Source organism: Nannobrachium achirus (assembly GCF_963921795.1).
Source record: "Nannobrachium achirus genome assembly, chromosome: 11".
NCBI lineage: Eukaryota > Metazoa > Chordata > Actinopteri > Myctophiformes > Myctophidae > Nannobrachium > Nannobrachium achirus.
The window spans coordinates 33820295-33833686 of NC_137820.1; the positions used below are offsets into that span (position 1 = coordinate 33820295).

The window sequence follows — 13392 nt, forward strand, 5'->3', positions numbered from 1 at the left end:
CAGACTGACAGACAGACAGGATAGAGATGGGTGGGGGGAGGGGGGGGGGATCTGATAACTGAAAACCCTTGCAAGTTTGCTTTTAGGACCACAAACTAGAGCTTTTGGATGACAAACTAGTATTAACACTGCAAATGTTTTAGTCCTGCAAAGTGTGCAAACTGTAAGTTTAGGACCACAAACTGCAGTATTAGCACTGCAAACTATAGTTTTAGGACCAGTAAGACTCCCTAATCGGGAGATAAGCGACCGTCAGGTCGCATGTAAAAATCGGCCTGATGGTGGCGCTAAATGGGACAGATCCATGTTGATGACATGACTGTAGACATAATATGTACCGCTTTGCGTGATTTTAGGGCAAAATATGTAGGAGCAGCAGTGTCCAAAAATCCACGGTAACGGTGGTGGAGATATGAGTAGATAGATAGATAGATAGATAGATAGATAGTTAGATACCTTTATTATCCCACGGGGGAAATTCAGTTGCCCAGAGGCAGCACAGCAGTTTAAGGTTACAAGTTACAAAGAAGTAAGAAAAAGAAAAAGAGTACTGTAGTGGACAGTCCAAAGAGCAAGCACAAAAAAGAAGAATATAAATATAAAGTGTCAAAAAGCTATTGCAAAAAAGAAGAATATAGACATAAAGTGACCACGAAACATTCAACGCTCATAAGTGACACGTCACACACACAAAAAAAATCACACCCGTGTGAACTGAGCGGTGGTTTACCCCTCCCCCCTTCCCCCCTGTGTGTGTGTGTGTGTGTGTGTGTGTGTGTGTGTGTGTGTGTGTGTGTGTGTGTGTGTGTGTGTGTGTGTGTGTGTGTGTGTGTGTGTGTGTGTGTGTGTGTGTGTGTGTGTGTGTGTGTGTGTGTGTGTGTGTGTGTGTGTGTGCGCGTGCGTGCGCGTGTGTGTGTGTGTGTGCCTGGCCTGGCCTGGCCTGAAAACAGCGCCCCTCCCTTAACATGTGTGGTCATAAAAGGTACTGTAGGCTACATACAGACAGACAGACACGGACGGAGACAGACCCACACACACGGCCACGTATAGGAGCGTTGTGACCACCGCTCAAAAAAGCTATACTCAAAGCACAACTTAACAAACAGTGCCAAACAAAAAAGTGCACATAACAGTCAATGCTAGTCAATGCAACACAAGTATCACACCGCCATATCAACACAGCAAACAAACAAACAGACAGGAAGGGTATGACTGTTCCTGGAGATTGTGAAGTTAATCTGATGGGATGCAAGGTTAGGTGTAATTATCATGATTATGTCGTTATGGAGTCACAGGAGACCTTGTACAGTAGGCCTGGTGTCCATTCATTCATGTACTGTTACTGTACTGTCTGACTAGGGCATTAACGAAAAAGTCGACAAGTCGACTCAGTCGACTTCATTACACAAGTCCCGGACCCCTAGCTGAAGACCCTTGTCCTACGGTATCCCTGCCCAAGTGCCCATGCCCTTCCATAACTGCTGAACATGGGGTCCCACTGTATACTGTATACTGTGGTATAAGCCAGTGGGTCCCAAAGTGATGTCCGGGGACCGCCAGGGGTCTTTGAGAGTGTTCCAAGGGGTCCCAAACATAATGAGAAACAGTCCTAATATTTCAGCAATTTGCTGAAAGTTGTTAATTTCATTTTAATTGTCACCAGCTAGAAGGTTATAGTGGAAGAATGTACTAATGATTATGCAGATCAGTAGTCCAGGGACCCCCTTCCTTAAAGGGGTTTCAGGCGGTCCCGAGCTAAATTAGTTAATATAGCATCAAAATCTGTTTAACCACTTTATCCCTATTTAGTACACCAGCTATTTTATAATAGCCTGTCTACAAGTTCATAGATATTTTCAAGAAATCTTGAAAGAAATGTGGGGCTGGGGGCCAAATATCGTAGGAATTGGCATTCAGAGGGGGGCGTAGTTCCAGACTCTATGTAGCATTCGGAGATTTATGGAAGTTGTCTGCCTATACGCGAGACTAATAATAGAGTAACAAGTAAAATGTTTGTTTTTGCAATGGCTTTGCTGAACTCTTCGACCTCAAAGTGCTTGGAACATTCTTACTTAAACAGGTAACTTTTGCTGAGCTCTGACTACAATAACCGCATAGTGTTGTGGGCAGGGGCGTCACAAGGGGGGGAAGTTACTTGGGCCCAAGAAAGGTGGAGGGGCCTTCATTATTTTATACTTTAGCTATTGAAAAATAGCAGATATACAGAGTGCCGCGCTGCGAGCTTGTAGATCAGCTATTTTTGAGAAGTTGTGAAAATGTTCGCACATCTTTGAATAGCCCTATATGTATTTTTTAAGCGAAGATTTGCAACTCGACTTTTGCTTCTGGGGGGTCCCTAGAACGAAATATTTTGAGATGGGGGTCCGTGGCCAAATACATATCATTTTGGCGGTCCTTCACATGAAAAAGTTTGAGAACCACTGACATAGAAACATAGGTTGAAATAGACATGAACCAATTTTCACGATTTAAAAAAAATAGCAGATCTACAAGCTACAATTTTTACAAGCTACAATCTTTACAAGCTCGCAGCGCGGCACTCGGTGCCGCGCTGTGAGCTTGTATATCTGATATTTCTCAATAGTTAAAGTACCCAGGGCCCAGAATGTGGTGCGACACCCCTGGTTGTTGGTATGAAACGCCTTCTAAGCTGGCAGTCGACGGAGCGAGCTATTTAGTGTTTACAACACACATGCACTGTGTGTGATACGGACATCAGCGCCAAACATTTGCTTTCGCTTTTCCGGTTGGTTTGGGAGAACACTAGCTTGCTCAGCCTGCCAAATAAACAGGGCCGTTTTAACGATCGCGTGCGGTCCACAAGTCCATTATCTAATTAGTAACATGGAGGAGGAGGGAAAAAATACTAGGGGAGACCCTGCAACTTTCTCTCTCTCCCTCTCTCTTCTCGTCTCGCTCTCTCTCTCTCAAATACACACACGCACGCACGCATACGCAATTAAGGACCATTAACAAAATGTAATAGAAGCAACCTCTGCACAATCCAAACTCGGGAGTTTGTTTTAGGCCGCGGGGTGAAATTGCACAGGAAACTGGAAAATCCCAGCCAAATTAATAACAATTGCATGAAAAACATACAAAGCCTTGTGACCATACAATTATCTAATTAGAGGAAATCTCTAAGCTCACATACTGTAGGCTACCACTGCCTCTTGACAACATCTGCAGACTTGTTCAGAGGTGGAAAATAACTAAGCACATTAGTTACTGACTTAAGTACAATTTTGAGTAGCTCTGGTCCATAGCCTTAGTGGAGTTCTCCCTAACGCTATGTTCCTCTACCTCCCAAATCCTTGGCAAATCCGGAAAGACCCGTCGTCTGGTCCGAAAATAACAAAAACTGTTTCGCCCCTCACCAAACCAAAGGTATCAGTGGTCAGTTGAAAGCTTACTCTATTTAGTGGAAGCGGTCTGAGCCCCCCACCACACAATTAAAATACATTTATAGGGTAAAATGAAAAATATTCCACCGGATGGAGACTCCATTTCTTTTAGTTTTTCACTATTTGTCGTCGCCATCAAGGTGCCAACTCACTACTGCTGCGCAGGTCAGAGAACCGAATTACACAGAGCATGAGTCTCATTGGGTTAGATCAACTCTGCGACGTTGGAAGCGTTGTTTCGTAACAGTCTTCATCCGGTGGAATATTTTTCATTTTACCCTAGAAATGTATTTTAAGCGTGTGGTGGGGGGCTCAGACCGCGTCCACTAGAATAAGTAGAGTAAGCTTTCAACTGTCCACTAATATCTTTGGTTTGGTGTGGGGCGAAACAATTGTTGTTATTTTTGGACCAGACGACAGGTCTTTCTGGATTTGCCAAGGATTTGGGAGGTAGAGGAACATAGCGTTAGGGAGAACTCCACTAACGCTATGGACCAGAGCTACATTTTGAGGTGCTTTTACTTTTGTTTGAAATACATTATACTTGTACTCCACCACATCTCAGAGTCAAACACTGTGCTCTTTATTCCATTTACAATTATTTGAAAACTTGAGATACTACTTAGGCTACTTTGAAGATTTAGATTATTATTACAAAACATACATTTACCAAGCTCTATTTTTTATCTACATTTTCCGTCTTTTTTTACTATTTTACATTGGTACTTTGAGTGTATTTGGATACCAATATGTACCTTTACTTATGTAAAATGTTGAATACAGGACTAACTTGTGGTAGCCTATTTATATACTTACAAAAGTAGAATCTTGAGTATTTCTCCCCCCACTGGTATTGTTCTGTAGTCCTAACCCAAGCATATCAAAACAATACAATACAATACACTGTTGTGTTTACTACACAATCGGAATCATATATCATTCCATTTCACTCTTTCATTTAGCGGCAGTTGAAAGCGCCTGTATAGTTTTCTATAGTGGTTTTGAACAGTATTTCCAACAGAAAAAGAAAACAATCACATTGAACAGTGTTCTCTAATATCACAAGAGCTAGTTCTTTGTGCAGTGACAGAATGGCTGTATCAATCACTTATAATGAAAGTCTTTGATGTTTATTGCGACCGAAGGTCGCATATACTCTGAAGAACCGTGTCGCTTGAGTGACCTTCCTTCCGTATCCTCTGTTATGTCCTTCCGTATCCTCTGTGATGTCAGTGATGACATCCAGTGTGATGTCAGCGAGTTGTGACATCACTTCCTGTACAGGGCGGCTATACACGAAATGTGGATAACACTAACATGGAGATAGTCCAGTCCATCTGGAACACAGGGTAGTGTTCCAAACATCTAGGCTGATAATCCAGCTTTTGCAGCGTCACAGGTTCAAGTCCTGACTTGCGACCTCAAGTCCCCATCTCTTCCTGTACGGGGGCGGCTACACAAGACTAAGAAAGACAAAAAAAAGAGAAGGATACACAAGACTAAGAAAGACAAAAAAAGAGAAGAATAAAAAAGAAAAAAGAAGGAGGAGGATAAAGATACCAAAAGGAGAGAGAAGAAAGGGTGGATGAGGTACAATGTGCGGTATCCTCCTCCGATCTGATACGGGCGGCTGGACTTAGAGCACCTATGAAAGGATGTCCATGAAAGAATGTCCATCCACCTGGAGAAAAGAAAATGTAACAAGGAGGTGGCAACGGGGCGGCCAGATAAAGTTATTAGGCCTGGATCCAACTTTAAGTCGATGTATCAAACCGGTACTCGAAACGTACTTAGAATTTAACATATTTTCTAAAGTAAATATGGGGCGGCTGTGTTAAGAACGTTTCGTTGTCAAGCTCAACGTTGGGCATTTGGACCTATACATGGAGAAATTGAGCGAATCTGTTTGCCCTAAACATGGAGATGTGGATAACACTATATATGGAGATAGTCTAGTCCAATATGTCATATGGGACTACCGTCATAGACAGTAGCCATTGTTAATCCGGAGTCAATGGCTGACTGTCTGTACAGGAAGTGATGTCACATGACATACTTTTTATGCCCATATATGAGTCCTAACATGGAGATGTGGATAACACTATATATGGAGATAGTCTAGTCCAATATGTCATATGGAACTACCGTCATAGACAGTAGCCATTGTTAGGTCGGAGTCAATGGCTGTCTGTCTGACTGTCTGTACAGGAAGTGATGTCACATGACATACTTTTTATGCCCATATATGAGTCCTTCTGTACCACATCTCCATGTTTAGGCAAACTCCACACAGAAAGGCCCTATCGCCAACCCAACCGAGGGTGTGAGTGATAGGGCCTTTCTGTGTGGAGTTTGCATGTTCTCCCCGTGTCTCCTAGGGTTGATACCCTCACAAAAACATGAACAAACTCCCCCCAGAATGACAACAACTAGAATCGTCAGAGAAACGCTGTGGTTGGCCAGATGGTCAAGAATTGGCGCGACCTCGCCCTTTAGGGCGAGGTTGCATGTCACCCTGAGGTCGCATTCCACCCTCAGGTGTCTTACTAGTTAGGCTACTTTAAAAACCTTCAGATCCTGTGTGTGCGTCATATTGCGTGACACCTCATCCCAGCTCTGCAGAAGGATATAGCTGACCTGTTCTGACATCACAATGATGTCAGAATATCATTGATGACATCAGATCCCTGATGTCATCAATACACGTCGTTGTCCATTTTATGCCCATTCTGTATATGGAGATCTCTGATGTCATCAATATTAAGCCCATATATGGGAATGCCCTTATATGGATATGTCATGTATCATATCATATCATATCATATCATATCATATCATGTCAGTCTCATGTGGTCTATGACGTCAAACATCTACGTTGTCAGACGTCAGTCATATGGCCACAACCATGTCTGTGCATTTTTTTGGTCAAAGTTGATCCCATGCCAAAGCGCCAGCGCTCACCCAGCAGTCTGTCGTCACCCAGACACATGTGTGCACACGTCCATGTGCGCGACCTCGCCCTTTGGAGCGAGGTTGCTTCTCATCCTTACGGCGTCTTACTTAGTTTTCTATTCTGACCAACTCGTTTTATACAGCAGGAATATCTTTCTACAGAGCCACAGAATGAGAGTAAACAGATGTTATCCTTTTGAAAAATATACATTGTACATTGTCCATGGCTGAGACAACAAAGATATACATAAGCCTTTCATAAGAAAGTAGCAGATTTTCTCAGTGCGTGTGTGTGTGTGTGTGTGTGTGTGTGCATGCATATCCGTGTATTTATGTTTATCCAGCCCAAAGCTCAATCCTTGAGAGTGTTTAACTGCTTGGCTCAGAATCCTGCAGGCTCACCCCTGAAATGTTTGTTCCCACACTCAGAAAACCTTCCCAAATCCAGGTCAAACACGCTTGCAGGCAGGCCTCCTGTGAGCCTGCCATGATGATGTTGTTATCCAAACACAATGCTGCCCTCTCCTGGTGAAAGGAAAGAAACTCAGTAGTATGTGTTCTATCACAAATAGAACCACACTCATTTGGAACCCCTTCAAGGTTCCTGGACCCCACTTTGGGTGTGGGTTCTATACAGTAGCTCATGTGGTGCGCCTACAACCTTGACCTACCAGTCTACCTGTTTTTAAATCACAATTCTAAAGTAAAGTGTCAAGTGATATACACAACAAAAAAAAATCCCTTTGTAATGCAGTCATTAAAACCAGGCGAACACAACAACATTTTAACAATAATCATGACATTACGATATGTTTGTAGTACTGTACGCAGTGGTGTAAACTAAAGGAACATTTACTCAAGTACTGTACTTAAATACAATTTTGAGGTATTTTTACTTTACTACTTTCCAATTTTCAGTAATTTACTCCTACTCCAATACATCTCAGAGGGAAAATATTGTACTTTTTTTTACTTGCAACAGAGTATTTCTGTATAGAGGGTATGCGCGTGACATCATCATCATACCCGTAAGTTATGAGGGAACGCCTACTGAGTGGCAAAAAACACATTTCTGGCCTTGACAGCCTATATACCCAAACAGAAAAGCCCTATCTGATTGCATTAAACGATCTACGTTGAATACATTAAACTCACTTTGCCACTCGATTTGCCACTCGATTTGCCATTCACTTTATGCATGCGCATACCCTCTATAGCAGTATTGATACTTTTACTTAAGTAAGAAATGTGAGTACCTTTTCTACCACTGACTGTACGTGCAAATTAGTTTGTCGCAATAACTCTTTCTTCCTCTCTGTCTGTCTGTCTGTCTGTCTGTCTGTCTGTCTGTCTGTCTGTCTGTCTGTCTCTCTACAGCAGGATTATGAGTATCCAAACCAGTCTCAGTCGGCGCAGCACCAGAAGAATGACCGCTGTCCTCCGCCGCCCCAGATGCTTCCGGAGCGGGCCTGTGAGGTCCCTGTGTGCCGCTCCGACTCCGAGTGTGAACGCCACAAACGCTGCTGCTACAACGGCTGCATCTACGCCTGTCTGGAGTCTGTCCAGCCCCCACCAGGTCAGTACTCAGTATAGACTTTATACCTGACCAACCCCTACAATAATCCTAACCTTAACCCTCTCGCCAAACCAAAAACCTTACCAAACCCCAACTCTGTCTGGAGTCTGTCCAGCAAGAAGACCAAACACAACCACCACATTTGTGGTGGGAAAAAAAATAATAAATAACTTCAGTCATAATTCTCATGTTCACAGCAATGATCTGTTCAAAGATTCATTCATTAATTGCATGAACGAAAACGTAACAGTTTCAGGAAGTGAGCTAGTTCTTTCCTGTTCATGGCAATTAACTGGTTCTTTTGAATTAATCAATCTTGAACGACCCATCACCGCGCATGTGTTGTTATTGAATTAACATACTTACTCTGATAAAAAGCTACATTTTGTTACTAGGCTACCAAACTCTTTAATTTCCCATTGCCTTAAAAATGTAAACAAACGTTTCAGCTACCCAGCCTTTGTCAGAGTCCACTGATCCATGTGTGTGTGTGTGTGTGTGTGTGTGTGTGTGTGTGTGTGTGTGTGTGTGTGTGTGTGTGTGTGTGTGTGTGTGTGTGTGTGTGTGTGTGTGTGTGTGTGTGTGTGTTCTGAGCAGTGCTGGACTGGTTGGTGCAGCCTAAACCTCGATGGCTGGGTGGGAACGGCTGGCTGCTAGATGGCCCGGAGGAGGTCCTGCAAGGTGAGTGATCTCCCACTAACATGTGACACCACCGATCATAGAAATGCTACACCCAGGGTAGGTACCTCACAAACAGAAACACGCTGTAATCCTGGTCTCTATACTGCCTCCCCCTGGTCAGCCGGCGTGCCTGATGGAGGGGAAAGGAACTGTTTGGAATAACATGTTCCTTTGACACGCTATACGTCCTACCAGGGAAACTCCCCCCCCTGTCAGGTGATAAAAAGCGGCCTGCTCCTCCTCATGCATTGAAGGAAGCATGGACTCAGTTTGGAGCTCTCCCCAGGTTGGCAGAGGGAGAGTAGTGCTTATAGTCAGGAGATATTAATAAAACCTGGGAATAAATTAGTTACCAAACGATGTCTTCACCAATGTGTCCGTAAAGGTGTCTAGTAACATAACAAAGATTGAAATTCAAAATCCCTAGGAGAATCTTTGACAGCTAGGGTAATTCTGGGTCTCATTCACTGAAAGAAATGGGTTACAAAACCGTGTGATAGAAATATAACTTGGCTTTGACTGTGTTCCTGTGTGCCCCGTGCAGCGGAGGCCTGCAGCACCACAGAGGATGGAGATGAGCCCCTGCACTGTCCTACAGGCTACGAGTGTCACATCATCAACCAAGGAAACGCCGCCGCTGGCATCCCCAACCGGGGACAGTGCATCAAGCAACGCGGGAACTCTGGTGAGAGAGAACACACGAAAACACACGAAAACAGCAGATCTACAAGCACACAATGCCTCGCGATGCGAGGCGTTGTGTGCTTGTAGATCGGCTGTTTTCACTACTTTTGTGCAACAGTCTTGTATGATGAAGCAGGGCTTTGCTTTACCAAAAGACGTACACATTTGAAACTTGGAGATACGAGGTTTCTGCCCGACAGTGACGATATTTTAGAGATTTTGGTGCAAGGAAAACGTTGAGATAATAGCCATTTTGGTTAGAACTGACTGAAAATAACTTTGTACTTCAAGTTTAAAATGATAATAAATATTTTTTCAAGTGTCCAAATAAATTCCAAATATTATCAAATTATCTCGTGGCACCCCTGGACTGCCGTCACGGCACCCCAGGGTGCCCCGTCACCCACTTTGAAAACCTCTGCCCTAGGAAAAGTTTGAGAACCACTGGGTTGGAGATTTAACTTTTTAACAATAACCATTTTGTTTTAATGAAAGACATATCACTTACAGCACCTGTCACAGTAGGCCCACCATGTCAGTTATTACACATACAGTACATGTCCTCTCTCTGCTCGGCTCTGAATATTTTCTTGTGATATTACAGTATGGGTTTGATTATGAGTGCATGGGTTTGTTCAAAGGGCTGCATGTTTGAAAACATGGCCATAATTATATCACTGTCTTGACGTTCTTTCTCTGTAGATGGTCGCAGCCTGAGGCATAAATACTTCAAGGACTACAAGGATTACTTGGGTAAGTGAGGTAATACGCTTATCATTCTGAACCACATTCTACAGTATGGTGACATTATTATTATTATTTATTTATTATGTAGGGTAATAATTGTACATTCTGGGGCAAACGCTTGGGAAAAATAGCAGCTCTGCATGCTCACAATGTGTTGCTACGAGTTGCCAGCTTGTAGAGCTGCGCTATTCTTTTTTTTATTATTATTTATTTTGTATTTATTTGAGTGTGTGTGTGTGTGTGTGTGTGTGTGTGTGTGTGTGTGTGTGTGTGTGCGTGTGCGTGTGCGTGTTTGTGTGTTTCATCAGCATTATTGTTGTGACTGTCGGCCAGAAACCTTGTATACTGTAGGCCAGGGGTCTTCAACGTTTTCAGGCCAAGGACCTCTTAGCTGAGAGAGAGATGAAGCAGGGACCCCCAGATTCCATATAGTTTCATTGTTTGACAGCACAATCATCAGTGTATTTTGGATTCATGTCAATTTGTGTTAACAGATATGTAACCACTTGAACCGTCAATACCTAATACACTTGACATTTCACTCTGTACTTGATGTGCTCTTTTTTCCTCCTACACACCAAACCTCTTTGCCGAAAATAGCCGATCTACAAGCCCACAACGCCTGTGAGCTTATAGATCGTCTATTTTTGGCTAAAGTTCTCCGAATATGGACCTTATAAAGGAGAAAAAAAGTTTCTATCACACAAAGATTTGTAGGACCCCCTGTACGTCCTGTAGTAACTCTGAGGACCCCCACATATATATATATATATATACTGTATATTTAACAGAAAATGTCTTTTGACACGATTATGTCTCCCTCCTAACAGGCACCAGTTCTAACAATGCAGTGGGCTATGAAAAGAATCACCACAAGCACTTGGGGTGAGGTACGTTTATTCAGTTCTAGTTTTTCATTTCATATCGTATCATATAAATTGGGCTCTGCAATATTCAACATCGTTGATTTAATATTGCAATGACGATATGACTCAAGATAATAATCATTATTTTAACTGGGGACAACCCCACCCCCACCCTGACGAGCACTAAGAGTTGAGGCATTACATTTTGTATAACACGGTTCTATTGTGAAAATAGCAGATCTTCGTTATGTAGGCTATGTTCACAATTTCTGCCTCTAATATTTGACAATTTGCCCAATGTTACATTTTTCATTTTAGAGGTATTAAAAAGTCCTTAAATTGTCACTTTAGAAATGTGCAGACACCTTAAACTTTATGTTGGTTTGTTTACTGTTGAGAGAGAAAACAATGTTTCACATTAAGTTAATCTTTTGGGATCCCCCCAAAATAATTTGGGCACCCCCCTGTCTTTCTGCCTTATGTTTACTGCTAACCAGACAATGTAAACTTGTAAAGCCTGCTGTATGCACACACTGGAAAACAGAAAGAAAGAAATCGATGGTTTATTTCCATGGCAACAGTACCTGGCTACAGCTGCTGTTGACAATGAATATATACCATCAACTATACAGTTTCACAGCTCTGCTTAAAACATTTAAAACAATCTTGTATCTGGATGGGTGAAATGACAAAGTTTAATAATCTCTTTTCGCGATACGTATATTGCTTTTGCAATAGGCCTATTCATATTGGATATGACGATATTGTGATTGGTGATAACATTTTCTACATGCAGCCCTAATACAAACATCTTCTCCAGCACTGTAGCTTTACATCAACAATATCGTCGTTGTCGAGTGGAAACCTTGTATCTCCAAGTTTCAAATGTGTACGTTCTTTCGTAAAGTAAAGCCCAGCTTCATCGTACAAGGCCGTCGCACAAAAGTAGTGAAAACAGCAGTTCTTACAAGCACACAACGCCTCGCGGTGGTGTGCTTGTAGATCGGCTGTTTTCAGTAGTTTAAATCATTTTTAAAATGATAAACGCAAAACGAACGGTTTTGGACATACGAGGTTTCCACCCAACAACGACGATATCCATAAAAAAAGATTTATCTTGATTCAGAGTCAGACCAAGATTAATGTTTGTTTGCTTGTTTGTTTTCAGATCCACCAGACCGGAGCCGTAAGACCATAACACAACCTCATCAGTCATCAGCTGTCCACCATGCCAGCCTCTCCTGGAGTCCAGCTTTAATCTAGGATTAAAAGTCTGGTTTATGCTCAGTTGTATGACAGCCGATGATCAAGCTCACACCGCGGCGCAACGCGTGACCTTGTAGATTGCCTATTTCTGTCATTAATTAAGCATAAGCCTGATTATAGTTTAAGAGTCTTCCGAATACATTGTCGGACAACTTGCACACAGACACACGCGCACGCCCGCATGCACGCACACACGCACGCACGCACACACACACACACAGCCAAAGACATGGGTGATGTTCTTTCTTTCTTTCTTTCTTTCTTTCTTTCTTTCTTTCTTTCTGTCTGTCTGTCTGTCTGTCTGTCTGTCTGTCTGTCTGTCTGTCTGTCTGTCTGTCTGTCTGTCTGTCTGTCTGTCTGTCTGTCTGGGAGTATCAGGGTTGACACACCAAAGCCCTTTTAAATCAACCAATTTAAATGTCTCAAACTGTCTCATTTTATCTCTCTCTAGTCTCTCTCACTCTCTCTCTTTCTCTCTCTTTGTCTCTCTATCTCTCTCTCTCTCTCACACACACACACATGCACACACACGCACGCACGCACGCACGCACGCACGCACGCACGCACGCACGCACACACGCACGCACACACACACACACACACACACACACACACACACACACACACACACACACACACACACACACACACACACACGCCTAATCCACCCACCCAAGTCAGAACCCAGTGTTCTCATTAAACATCTTCTCTCAACAATGTGAACACTCTGATGGGGTCCAATATTTAGTTCAGTGACCATGGGGCTAAAGATTGGTTCAGAAGCTGTGTTCACGTTCTCTCTCCAATTGGAATGAATGGACTCCACCGAAAATCAGAACCCAGTGTTCTCATTAAACATATTCTCTCAACAATGTGAATGTGAAATGAACACTCTGGCTGTCAACAAGGCCAGAACATTTTCGCAGTCAATCAAATCCTCATCAAAAATAGCAGATCTACAAGCTTGCATTGATCTACAAGCTTGCATCTTGACGGGTTGTGATCTTTTTACAAGGCCTACAGCAGGGGTCTTCAACAGGGGGTCAGGGACCCCTGGGGGGTCCTCAGAGTTACTGCAGGACATACAGGGGGTCCTACAAATCTTTGTGTGATTTTTTATATTAACAACTTGAACCCCAACATCCATATTCTGAGAACTTTAGCCAAAAATAGCAGATCTACAAGCTCACACTCA

The 13392-nt window shown here is 42.9% G+C and overlaps 1 protein-coding gene across 3 annotated transcripts in view; it reads left to right on the plus strand.

Moving 5' to 3' along the window:
- Nucleotides 1–12361, plus strand: part of wfdc1 (WAP four-disulfide core domain 1) — a 66770-nt gene extending 54409 nt beyond the window's left edge. For 2 of the 3 annotated variants that reach the window (XM_080737847.1, XM_080737849.1), the window contains exons 3-8: nt 7755–7953; nt 8551–8634; nt 9179–9319; nt 10021–10071; nt 10896–10950; nt 12100–12361. In XM_080737847.1, the coding sequence (XP_080593973.1) occupies nt 7755–7953; nt 8551–8634; nt 9179–9319; nt 10021–10071; nt 10896–10950; nt 12100–12121 (552 nt within the window). In that variant the 3' untranslated portion in view covers nt 12122–12361. Of the gene's footprint in view, nt 1–7754; nt 7954–8550; nt 8635–9178; nt 9320–10020; nt 10072–10895; nt 10956–12099 lie in introns of all 3 variants that reach the window. The other variant, XM_080737848.1, reaches the window with a different exon arrangement.
- Nucleotides 12362–13392: the final 1031 nt, after the last annotated feature.